The sequence below is a fragment of the Tenrec ecaudatus genome, chromosome 8 (assembly GCF_050624435.1).
Source record: "Tenrec ecaudatus isolate mTenEca1 chromosome 8, mTenEca1.hap1, whole genome shotgun sequence".
Classification (NCBI taxonomy): Eukaryota; Metazoa; Chordata; class Mammalia; order Afrosoricida; family Tenrecidae; genus Tenrec; species Tenrec ecaudatus.
In genome coordinates this window covers 161,998,089-162,010,694 of record NC_134537.1, presented here as the reverse complement: position 1 = coordinate 162,010,694, position 12,606 = coordinate 161,998,089, and the positions used below count along the sequence as shown (strand labels likewise).

The following is a 12,606-nucleotide window of genomic DNA, read 5'->3' as shown; positions in this document are numbered from 1 at the left end:
CGCCCTGTGACATCTTCTGTGGCATCAGCTCCTTTATTTCTTCCATGTTCATGGACAAGTTTGAGTGTCTCTCCTGACGTCTTTTCTTCATCGTGACTTTTCAATGCACCGCTGCTTTCTTCAGGTACAAGGTCCTCGGCCGGGTGTTTGTTTAGCCACTAAAGCTCGACGCTTCCCATCGCTTCTTGGTATGGCCTCTAAGTTCCGATCAGACTCTAAGTTCTACTTTGGACTCTCATTCATGGACTTGTCTCTGCAAAGATGTCGCTGTGTGAGGCCTGTGCAGCCCATCTGGTGAACTCCACCTGGACTTTGGCCTTTATACAATTGAACAAAGTTATCTGCTAGGCAGAGGTCACTGGTCTTGTAAAGCCCTACCCTGTGGCTCTCCTGTGGCCCTTCTATTTCCAAGAGGATGTATTCCAATTTTCTTTGTCTGCCACTTTTACACTCCAGAAACTATCAATGCTTTCTGACTGCATGTCTGATAATTCCAGGATGCTGGTGAAAAAAATTTTTTTCTTCACCAAATGGTTTTGTATAAATCTAAGTCTTCTTAACGTAAGTTACCAAACTGCACGGCCATGAAAAAGAAAAGTCCGATTTCAAAAAAATAGAATGGTATACAGAGAAGTCCCAATGGCTTTCTATGACCTAAACCTGAATATTTTTCTTATTAAAATATCCATTCCGATGAAAAAGCCCCCGCACCCAAAGTACGGAGACCAGCAAGTCCGAGGCTGGTAGCTCGGGGGAGGGGCAACCCCAGGGCTCCTCCAAACTGCCTCTGGTGCCGAGGGGCAGCTGCTCCGTGGTCTGGTCTGTGGAGCCTGCCAGTGCCGATAGGCGAGGAGCAGGTAATCGTGTTTTACCATAGGCTGGTTCCCCATAATTCTCACCATTACCTATATAAAGTTGGTGAGATAAACACAATTCCCTCAGCCAGAGTAACTCATTCAGGCCCCAAACTAACCACCCACCAGCAGAAACACCAGGCCTCGGGAACCCTACATGGGGCTGCTAAGAGTCGGATTTGGCTCAACAGCGTTGCGTTTGGCTAGCAGGAGCTGAGTGCTAGAACCCCACGGCCCATTTCCTCCCATTAAATCCAGAGTGCCAGCTGGAGAGGCAGCACGGATGGCAACCCTGTGGCCACCGATCGATGTAAATATATGCCCTTTTCAATGAGCAAGGGCAGAGTTCACGCCAGTGGGAACAGCTGTGCCGCTGCGTGAAAGGCCGCAGGCCGCTGGACTGACAGCACACCAGTGGGGACTGCGTCAGCAGTGCCCTGCAGCAAGGACAACGCAAACACTCCACTCGTCTCTCAATGCAAAACAAATGCTTCAAAACTACACTCCACGTACGCTTACCTCCACTGTCCCAGCGGCGAACAAGCCATGCACAGCATTTACGTCGCAAACGTTATTCTCCCTAAAACATGACAGCAACGAGGAGAAGCAGTCATTAGTATTTGTTAAGGAGAAAGAAAGTCAATCAGTTTTCTAAACAACAGCCAGTTCAAATTCTATGGGACAAATATATAGATGCTCACAGGCAACTTGAAAATGTAAAGGCCACGTGCTTCCCAACCAGAGAAGATGCCTGGTGTTATGTCTCTAATTGGGCCATTTCGACCTAGTGTTTCTATTCAGCCCTGGTGGTCCAAGCAGTGTGCTGTTGACGACCAGGACTTTAGACTCTGTCCTTTTAGGTGTAAAGCATCCTTCATAGGCCACACCACAAGAACTGATTTGGAAACCCCACTAAGTGAACTGGACTTTACCTTCCACACCCCTGCAGCAGACTGTAGGGATTGGACTTACGCCTGAAATGCCCTAGTGTGAGAAGATGCAGTTGATTACTCTCCCAAGGTTACAGACTTGGAGGTCAAACCTCGGCTTCAAGGGCGTTCACTAAAGGACAACTCAAGACCACCATGTATTTCCGTACTTTCTGTGCTTTCCTACGACGGCTTAGTCCAGCAAGCACAGTTCTGCATCTGTGAATGAGTGTTCTTGAAAGTTCTGTCCCATCTCCAACCATCAGCATTTGTGTAATAGTGCCCAGTCACTGAAGTCGATAAATCTGTACAAATCAACAATCTATGTATTTCAGACTAAAAAGCTGTCCTGTACATAAATGCTTTGCTTTTCTCCACACAATTTTAAATTCTATACCATTGGTTAAATTAATGATATTATTAATAGGATTCCCATATGTCCCATAGGAATGATTTATAAGGTTCCCAATAAAAAATGATGCTCTACAGCAGGGGTCCTCAAACTTTTTAAACAGGGGGCCAATTCACTGTTCCTCAGAGCCGTTGGAGGGCTGGACTATAGTTTTTTTAAAAAACACTATAGTTTGAGGACGCCTGCTCCACAGTGAACCAGATGTGCGGTCAGTGGGCAGGAGGCAGGAGAAAGGCCCCAAGAGAAGAAAAGGCTGAGGTCTCCTCTATGTTCCTCTATGGGGTAGCCATAGAGCTCTGCGCGCCCCAAGCCTAAGGAAGAGTTGCTTAGCAGGGATCGCAAAGGACAGGCGTCTTCAAGAGGAGTAAGCCTCAATCTCTCCCACCCAGGAACGGGCTAGTGACCCAGAAAGGGCAGCGCACAGGAGTGACCTAAAGCGAGAGTGGCAGCTCTCTTCTAAGGAGGAGCCAGCCAGCAGTGGAGCTGAGGAAGCAGTTAGCAGCAAGAATGGTAGCACGAAGAAAAAGAAAATTTAAAACAGCACCAGAAGATCAGAATGGAAATTGCCTGGGGTGATGATCCCCAATCCATTTCAATAAACTCCAAACGTCAACAAAAATAAAATGAACCAGAGACATGTATAAACCAGAGAGCTATCAATGGATTTTGAGATCACATAACCATAGCTTTTCTAGCCCATCTCTAACGCCCACAAGACTGCCTTGGTGTTGTCAAGCGCATGGCTCACAGTCACCCCCAGAATCTCTGGTCCCCAAAGAGGCACCAGAACTTGCTACTTGACAGAACAAATATAGTTTTCCTTCTGGAAAACTCGTAACAAGAATGAATCCTCGTTACATTTGCTTCCGAGGAAAGGTAGTATTCTTGAAAGAACATGGAGGAGGATCGTAAGACTTATACGTTTGAGCAGGGCAGAGTGTTCTCAGTTGATTGCTCGTCTGCAAAGTGGTCACCGCCTCTTCTTCACTGGACTGCTGTGGGGATGAAGTTTCGAAACTGCTAAATGCTCAGCACCAAGCAGGCACGGTTACCAGACACAGATGACCATGTAGTGAAATAACAGCTCACGTTTCGTTAGTCATCAATGTACTGTGACGATACTTTACTTTAAACAACAACAACAAAAAGAAAACAGCATTCCAATCCAATGTAAAAATTTTTTCAAAAGTTAAATTGGACGCTTTTTAAAACATAAAACTATTAAGTAGCAAAGAGCCGCTGGTTTACCCTGACGTGCTTTGGTGATTTATTCAGGCACGAGGACCGCGTAAGCCCACGTATTTTAAAAATTAAGTTGACACACGTAAACGGACAAAGACCAATCATGCCTGTCTATGGTTGTTTCACCACTACAATCGTGGAGCTGGTGCAGCGAGACACTGATTCCTAGAGAAGCATCCTTTACACAAAGCAACACAAGGAAAGAAAAGCCTGAACAAACCCTCAAGGGCTGCTAGCAAAGAAAGGAACACAAAAAGTGGCACTCGGTACATTCAGGATTTCGCCACAGCAGAAAGCACAGCAAAGCCAGGAATGGCAATTTCAAGTTCACTGGAGGTTCAAAATGTTCAGTCCAACTGGCTAACATTCAACTTCACACGTGAATGAAAAACAACCTATGGTAAGCAGAAGGCTGTAACTGGCTACATCAGAAAAGACGTGGGGGAATGTAGCCGTCTTTGCTACAATAATACCCATTCCCTAAGGGGACTTTGGTGGTATACCAGCTTTTCCCAGAATGGGGGCTGGTGCAGAAAGCCACTCGGAGAGGGGTTCTAACCTACGGACTCTACAACGCCTCCGGATGCCACCAACGAGAGGACTTAATCTCGTAGCCGTGGGAGTCAGCACAAGTAAGCAAAAGTCATGTGCGTTGGATTTTTTTTTAAGTTTTAAAGTTTTGCATACACTTCTTAAAACTTCCTAAATTAAAATGTCTAAGAAATGACCAAGTCTTTCAATGAATTTCATTGCTGCTGTTTTAAGGGAAAGTATACATCACACTATTTCTGTGTTTACTGTTTTATAACAAGTTGAGATCTAGCTCCATCTCCTGGTCAAAAGCTACCAATATTATTAAAAATACTCACGCAGCATCAGTTTGTAGAGGATTCAGGTACCGTCCTTGCTCTAGATTTAATCTATAAACTTCAGAGCTACAAAATAATAAAGCAAGTTTAAAATATGGTAAACTACATACAATAGACATTTCTCTCAGTAAAAAACCAATTCATTCATAAAGCATCATTTCCTCTGAAAAACTGACACAAATATACACCCTGAGTTATGCTCAAGGCGTATGGCCCTTCCAGCCTGACCCCTGATGTGAGGTGCAATCTTCCTAACAAGCACGGGATGAGGCTGAGTCCCGGCCTTAGTGAGGGTATGAGCTGGGCCACACTGCTTAATGGTGCTCTTAGATACTGAAAATGGATGTAAGGAACTGAATTCTAAGCCACAGCTGAGAGGAGAGCAAACTACTGAATAAGCCTGGCAGGTTAACAGGAGGTCATCCTCCTGGACACATCTTGCCAGAGGCACCAGGTCACACATGCACAAATATGGAGCAGAGCCCAGGTTATTACACTTGGGCGAAATCTCATCCCCCCAAATGACCTTTCCCTGCAGAAGTCTGGTGAGAAGGTGGGGAGGTACTGACAGCATTCGCCTGTGCGTAACTGCGACCCAGGTTCCCTGCAAGACCGTTTTGCTGCGTCCGCAGTGAGAGCACCAAGGCAGGGTGAGCTCATCACTGGCGTGCGCCAGGAGTACACTGGGAGCTCTGGCTCCAGCAGCTGGTCCGCGCCATCTGACTTTGGACGGCGCTGCACTCACCGCCAGGGGAGTTCTGTGGGACACTGCAGCGATTCAAGAACCCAGGGAAATGAGGGGGAAACTGCAGGGATAGGCGAGGGGCGCGGGGATGGAGCAGACGCCCATCTTGCAAGTGATGGACTCTCAGGACTTTCCCCCCCTCCAACTCCTTGGAACTAGTTTGGATTGATTCTTACAAAATAAATTATCACCACATAGGCCAAACTTCCCTCGCCAAGAGAATTCATCACTTGTGAATTTGTTCATACATAAAAGTGCCCAGCCAGGAAGCATGAAGTCATGAAGCAGACAATTACTCACAAGTAATATGGAGAATGAACATAGGAGCAAAGAGCCCCCATGTATACGTAGAACGAAGAATGTGCACACGGGAAATTATGAAGCAAATACAGTAAAATGCTAAGACGGGTATTATTACTCAAGTCTTTCTCTAGATGGTAATAATGAGTGATGTTTTTCTCCATGATGCTTTTTAATGTTTTCCTAATTTTCTAAAACACGCACATGAGCCTTGAGTCGTAAGAAAGGCAAGCATTTAGGAATAAAGTTTTCAAATACCATGCCATAAAGGCAATGAAAATGGCTTCCCCAGCAGAATCACCTCCTCCTGATTACCTACGCCCTTCCCCAGGCTTGGGGTAATCAAAGGAAAGGGCCCAATCCTAAATGAGCAGTCACCTCAGAATCAGACTCTAAGCAAGCTGCAGACAGACCATACCTTATTATTCTTTTTCAGACGCCTTCCCTTATTCTCCTTTTTTAAATCAGAGCTCATAAATACAGAGAGCCTTAATCACAAACTGGTCCAGATATAATCTCATCGCTGGGGCTGAGACACACTTAAATCAGGAGCTACTTGCATTTGGAAATAAACAGAAAGCTGGGAAAGCAAGAGAGAACATCTCTAGATCTCACACAAAGGACAGCTGGGCTGTGTTACACAGGCTTGTCTATTTCCCACCAGGATGTCCTTGGCTAAGGGCTGAGGAATATAATTACCCCAGACATTTTTTAAATTAGAAAAAACGTCTTTAGTGTTTAAGAGGGCTTTTTTTTTTTTGGTGGCTTATCCCTGATTTCTAAGGTATGATTTTTTGTTGTCTCTCTTTTTTTTTAAACAATAACCATATGTTACTTTAAATATTTTAAAAGCAAGTTATTTAAATAGATAAAGAGTAAAACAAATTTTAGAAACAAAAACTATCTGGGGAGGGATGGAAAGATGGAAACAAAGCCTGATGAAATGCAATACCTTGCACCCACAAAGTACAAGTCGCAGGACGGGTAATGGTATGAGAAGTCTCTCCCAAACTTTGGTATCCGGGTTTTGTAGTAAAAACCTTGTTGTGAGTGAAATTCAATGTATCTGTCATTGTGTAGGAAAACAATCTGAAAATGAAACAAGGAAATTAGTTTGCGAAGATTTCTAGGGGAGCTGTTATTCCATTATTACCATGAAAGCTGGACAAAGACAAAGGAAAATTCAAGCTCTTCACCCCTCCTCTCTCTCGCCAGCACCTACGTACTAAAGGGCTCCCAAAAGCTCCTGAGAAAACCCCATCACTTTTTCATCCCACTTGCTACCAACGCTTTGGGGCCCTGTACAGACACTGTCTTTCCACTGGTTTCTCTGCAAGCCTGAATTTCTGACTGAAAGCGTGACTGTCCTTCCTTTGTCTGGCTCCCAGTCCAAGCCAAATCCACTGCCCCAGCCTCCAGCCTGGCTCACAGCAACCCAATCGCAGGTTTCCAAGGCTACTAGACACCTTTCCGGGAACAGACCAGCAGCTTTGCCCACAGGAGTGGCTGCTGGGTTTCAATCCGGTCGTGGGGCGGAGCCTGGAGCATCCCCCCCTCCCCCCACCCCGCAGCACCTCAGGCCTCCTGGGTTACCACGGAGAGCTCCACACAGAAAGGACCCGCGTCCTTTCTCGTCTCACGGGGATGCCTATTTAAGCAACCCTGTAATTATCCCACAAGCTCCTGGTATAAAACTTAATGTACTAGCAGCAAATAATATGAAAATCTGTAGCTAGTATTTAAGTGTGAATTTATCAGTATTTAAGAAAATCCAATGTAAAAGCACAAGGAACGTGGCTGCCATGCACCAAAAGAGACCACGCGCATGTCCCCACTGCTCCAGAACTGCAGCTAGCAGACAGTCACAGCAACACTTACTGAGCCGGCCAGCAAAGTCCATTTAGCTCTAGCATGGCGCTGAACAAAACTAAAAACTTCAACCTAAAATTGAATAAAGAACGCTCAGGACGATCTTTCAAATTAACCTTAAGAGTTGAAATCTGGACTAACAGTGCCAAGAAGGAAATGAGAAATCGACTGAGCCCTTCCAGAACATGGCTCCGTCACGTACAGCTGACACGGTGACACAGTCAGCCTCACCACGTTCACTGTCCACGTTCGAACTAGAATCTGAAAGCAGCCTGGCGAATGCACCGACTTCTGATGCGGGACTCAGAGCTCCACACCTGGAGCCCAGGACAGTTTTAAGGCTACCTGTACTCCAACTCTTACATAAATGAGCTTTCAAATACCTTAGTCTTAGATTGTCCAAGGAATATTGCGCACTGTTGTTTTAAAGGATACTAAGTATCACAAATGTGATCATCGAAAATACTTCTTATATTACACAGTCATCTTTACTAACGGGAGCATTATAAAGAGGTGCATCGCAAAAACAAAATCCCACTCGTGTGCTTCTTGACCACTGCAGGTAGAAATACTGATACCACACATACCTTGGAATAGTCATCGGATAAAATTTCAAAGGTGACAACTGAAAAACATTAGGAAACAGACAATTACCAAAAAAAAGTAACAAAAATGCAAACAACTCAATACTAAGGATTCTAAGTTAACACAGACATTATATGTAAGTACTACTGTTTTCTCTTTTGCAGATACCCACCCATAAAACAAAAGAAAATTTCCATCCTATAATGCTTCCAAAACACCAAATAGAAAATTAAAGGCTTTGCTATTTCTCAATACGGGGCAACTAGATTCTCGGCAAAATGAAAGCCAATTACAATTAAGTTAGAGTCCCAAATTTAATGAGTCTTAAATTCTTCTGTTTTCCTGAAGATGTTTGAAATAAAATATTTTTTAAGTTTTCCCACATTAAAAAAATGCTTACAATTGTAATTTGAAACAAAGATGAGTAACTTTTACCCAATAGTAGCACACCTGCTAAAAAAAACAAAGAGCTAAAGCAGTTGGCAAAGGCGCCCTGGGGCACAGTGATTACGAGTTGGGCTGCTACCTACCAGGTCAACAGTTTGAAACACCAGGCACTCCGTGGGCCAAGGACGAGATTTTCTAGTTCTTCAAAGAGTTACAGTCTCAGAAACCCAGGGATAGTTCTGCCCTGTCCTACCAGGTCACGGGGGGTTAAAATTAACTCAATAGCATTGAGTTTGGCTTTGGGTTGTTTTTTCTCCATTAAGACAGTTGGCCACAGGATTTCTATTATTCTCAAAAACCCAAAGGTACAAGTGAGTTTATATTGTTTATTAAACTTATATTCTACTAAATTACTTTTTCTTAATCCTATCCACAGCCCAACTGATAAAAATACATGAAATTCCCATTTTTGCCTGCTACCAAGGTTCAGACAAGTTCTAAGGATAATCCTCAGTGACCTTCGCCATCATGCAATGACCTCCTCTTCCAATGTGGGTAAACTTTTGGATATCATGGATGTTACTTACCTAATTACATCATATCACGACAAAAGGGAGGTTATCTGGACACCCTCTTACAGAAGGGTCGAGGGGAGGAGATGAGCCAGTCAGGGTACAGTGTAGCAATGATGAAACATACAACTTTCCTCTAGTTCTTAAGTGCTTCTTCCCCCCTTCCCGCACTATCATGACCCCAATTCTACCTTACAAATCTGGCTAGACCAGAGAATGTACATTGGTACAGACAGGAACTGGAAACACAAGGATTCCAGGACAGATGATCCCTTCAGACCAGTGCTGAGAGTGGTGATACCGAGAGGGCGGGGACGTGGGGGTGTGTATAGGTGGGGTAGAAAGGGGGAACTAATTACAAGGGTCTACATATAGCCTCCGCCCTGGGGGGTGGACAAAAGAAAAGTGGGTGAAGGGAGACGTGGGATGGTGTAAGATATGATAGAAGGAGGGGGGAAAAAGAGGAGGTAATAACAAGGGCTCAAGCAAAAAGCAAATGTTTTGAGAATGATGATAGCAACAAATGTACAAATGTGCTTGACACAATGGGTGTATGTATAGATTGTGATGAGTTGTACAAGCCCCCCCCCCAAAATGATTAAAAAACAGGGAAGTTATCAGGTTATTTAATCATGTGAGCCCTTTAAAGCAAGGTTTTGAAGGGCTAGCTGGCAAAGGAGAAACCAGGGAACTTTCAGGCAGATGACCCCAACAGCTGTTTAGTTAGTTGCTGGCTTAAAGACACAGGGAGCGTGGTAACAAGGATGGAGGAAGCCTCTAAGAAGCAGAGAGGGACCACCCACTGACAGCCAGCAAGGAAACAAAGTCCTCAGACCCAAGACCACGAGGAACCAAGCTCAGCCAAAACCTGAACTCAGCGCCCACCCCAGGCGCCCACCCCACGGTAAGCACAGGGCCTGCATCGAAGTATGGCCCACAGAGCTGTGAACCAAGAGAGACATTTCTCAGAGCCACTAGCTTGTGGATATGTGGTGTTATATCCACGCCATTCCCAGAAGCAGCCAAGTAAGGCACTCCTGCCGGCTGAACATGATGAAGGTATTTAATGTCACTCGACTGCCCATCCAAGCACATCACGGTCACCACAGTTTCTCTACAAAAGTGATTTCCATGAATTCAAATTGCACCTTTTACTCACCTTCTGAATCTAAACACCTTTCGAACTTCAAGGATAATTGATAGGTGTCATAACATCGAACCCGAGGCTTGTATGTTCCTGTTAAAAAATAAAAAGGGGATGTGAGAGGTCAAGAACAGCCTTTCCACAGCATGTGTCCATTCTCCAGAGCTATGTGAGCGTGACAGTGACACAGCCCAGCAAGAGCAATGCCGCCCAAGCACACCATGGAGAAAGTGAGCCCCGCCGCCAACAAGGAGACCACAGACAGGGAAATGCTACACACGAGTAAGCTGCCCAGAGAGGGGAGACTGCCTAGCTGACTGGCACCGTTAAATAGATGCTTAGTATCTGGCGTGGCGAGAGTAAGGAAAAATAAGTATTCTCATACATTGTTGGTGGCTTATTTTGGAGAACAATCTGGCAATATTAACAAAATGTTTATGCATCTTGACGCTATAATTTAATTTACATAAGTTTGGCCCCCAAACCCCCCAAAGCAGAAGTTCCAAAGACATGAAGCCCATAATCCATTTGCACATCCCCGTGTAGATGAAGGCTCGGAGATGCCCTGAGTGCTGAGCGGGGCTGTGGCCTGCCTTGAGGTCCGACAGAGTGCGCTGGCTGGGCAAGTGGACTGGTGCGCGTGTCGCTGACACTTTAGCACTGCGTCACTGTTCTCCCTTTTGACATATTTTAAATTTGTTGTGGTTTTCCATTATGTTCTGCTTTTCAACTGAGGTCTAACTCTGTTTTGCTATTGTTGTTTTTTGTTTGCATTTTGTTCCAGTATGCTTTTCTTTCTGTGAAATACAGGCTGGGTAAATGTACAGAGACAGCAGGAGTATAGCAGGGGAGAGGTCGGGAAGTAACACAGAGCTAATAATGGGTACAAGAATGAAGTAAATGTTCTAAAACTGATGGCAGTGATGACCACACAACTCGTTTTAATGTATTCACACCATTGGATTTACAGTATATGAATATATGTCAAAAAAACCTTTTGTTTTGGTTTGGGTTTGCTTTTTATCACTTAGGAGACTCTTTTAGTGAGCTACCTGGGCTGCAGAGAAACTAAAAATGTTTCCCTAACTGCAGCAGCGAGTGAAATTACTAGCGAGCTTATAAAGGCAAACCCCACAAAGATCATTTGGCTCATTTATGAGGCATTTTCTATGAAGGCAGCAGGTATGACAGGAGCAAGAATGGCAACATTAATGGATTAACTGTAACACCGGAAAAGAGCCGTACTAAAGAACAGCAAGATTAATTACAACATCCTGGTCCCAGGTATACATGAGTACCTGCTTTTAAAAAGCGAAGGGCCAAAGACAAGACGACTATTCGCTGAAGCATTATTACACAAGGCCCACAAGTGGAAGCATAAACTATCCACTGACAGGGATCTGATTAGACAATGGTAAGCCCATACATTGGGGCCCATCATGGCTCAGAGAGAAGACGAGGCAGACTCACTACTAACATGGAAAGCTCTCAAAATGTATTACCAAGTAAGAGAAAATAGAGAGCAAAGAATGAGTGAATGACTGAACTCGGCAAAAATAGTGCATATATTATCTGACTTTCATAAAAATAAATAATAATCCTAGTATTTTGGAGACCTAGCATCTGGCCTTCCAGGTTTCTGAGCAGCCATCTAAGCTACAACGACTGGTCTCGATGCAATCAGCGCGAAAGAGAACTAAGAGCCACAGACTCGAAGAAGGCAGCAAGCCCTGACCACACTGAGGGAAACGTACAAAGCGCACATTTCTAAAAAAGGTCAGACTTGAGGGACTGGTGGCGACTAGAGGAACGCACTTGGAACTCAAGCCACTTCTGTGGCCATCTATCGACAGCAGCCACAGTGGCTCCTCCAGTGAGAGCAACCAGTCACTGCTCTCCCTAGACCAAGGAGAAGAGCCGGGCAACAAGGAAGCTACAAGAATGAAATCACAACCACAACCGAACAATGGGAATGCGACACACAGGGAAAAGTACAACCAATGCCACTGAACACTACATATAGCAATTGTTACCTATGAACCTAATAGTCCATGCTAACTATCTCCAAAGCACAATGTGCTAGTGTGAGTTGACTAGAGCAACAAATCAAGACACTCATACGCATCTAAGAAAGAGCTTTATATCAAAGAGTAATTTACTTTAAGAAAACATCCCAGCCCAGTCCAGATCAAGTCCCTAAGTCTGACATTAGCCCCTATGTCCTATATCAGTCTATAAATTCTTCTTTAGAGTCACACAACACATGCAGTGATGCCGAATGCAGGAGGATCACAGGCCAGTGGGTGGGAAGTCTTATGGCTCCAGTGGTGGCAGAAGCATCTCAGCGCTGATGCGGGTCTCCATGTGGCTCCTCCAGCTCCAGGGCTCTGGCTCTATCTGTGTAGTTCCATGTAGCTTGTCAACAGGACGACAAGCAAAGTGTGTCTGCAGGGAGTGAGCCTGTATCTGGCCTCCAGTGAGCTATTTACCTCCGACTATGCCTCCCAGATGAGGCCATCAAGCTGGGACCTGACAGGCTAGACCCCACCCCTTCGCAAGCTGACAGGAGATGATGTAACTGCCACACACATGAAACTATTAAGAATGTTAAAGAGTTAGAGGAAAAAGAACTAACATTACATAGACTTTTCTCTCTGTAAATATAATTTGGGGACATTCATGTTGTGTATTTCTGTAA

The 12,606-nt window shown here is 44.7% G+C and overlaps 1 protein-coding gene across 1 annotated transcript in view; it reads right to left on the bottom strand.

Moving 5' to 3' along the window:
- Window positions 1-12,606, bottom strand: part of NOL10 (nucleolar protein 10) — a 95,244-nt gene that overhangs the window by 76,791 nt on the left and 5,847 nt on the right. The window contains exons 4-8 of the mRNA XM_075557104.1: window positions 9,924-10,001; window positions 7,808-7,845; window positions 6,304-6,440; window positions 4,307-4,372; window positions 1,374-1,434 (exon numbers count right to left, since the gene is read on the bottom strand). Of these exons, the coding sequence (XP_075413219.1) occupies window positions 1,374-1,434; window positions 4,307-4,372; window positions 6,304-6,440; window positions 7,808-7,845; window positions 9,924-10,001 (380 nt within the window). The remainder of the gene's footprint in view (window positions 1-1,373; window positions 1,435-4,306; window positions 4,373-6,303; window positions 6,441-7,807; window positions 7,846-9,923; window positions 10,002-12,606) is intronic.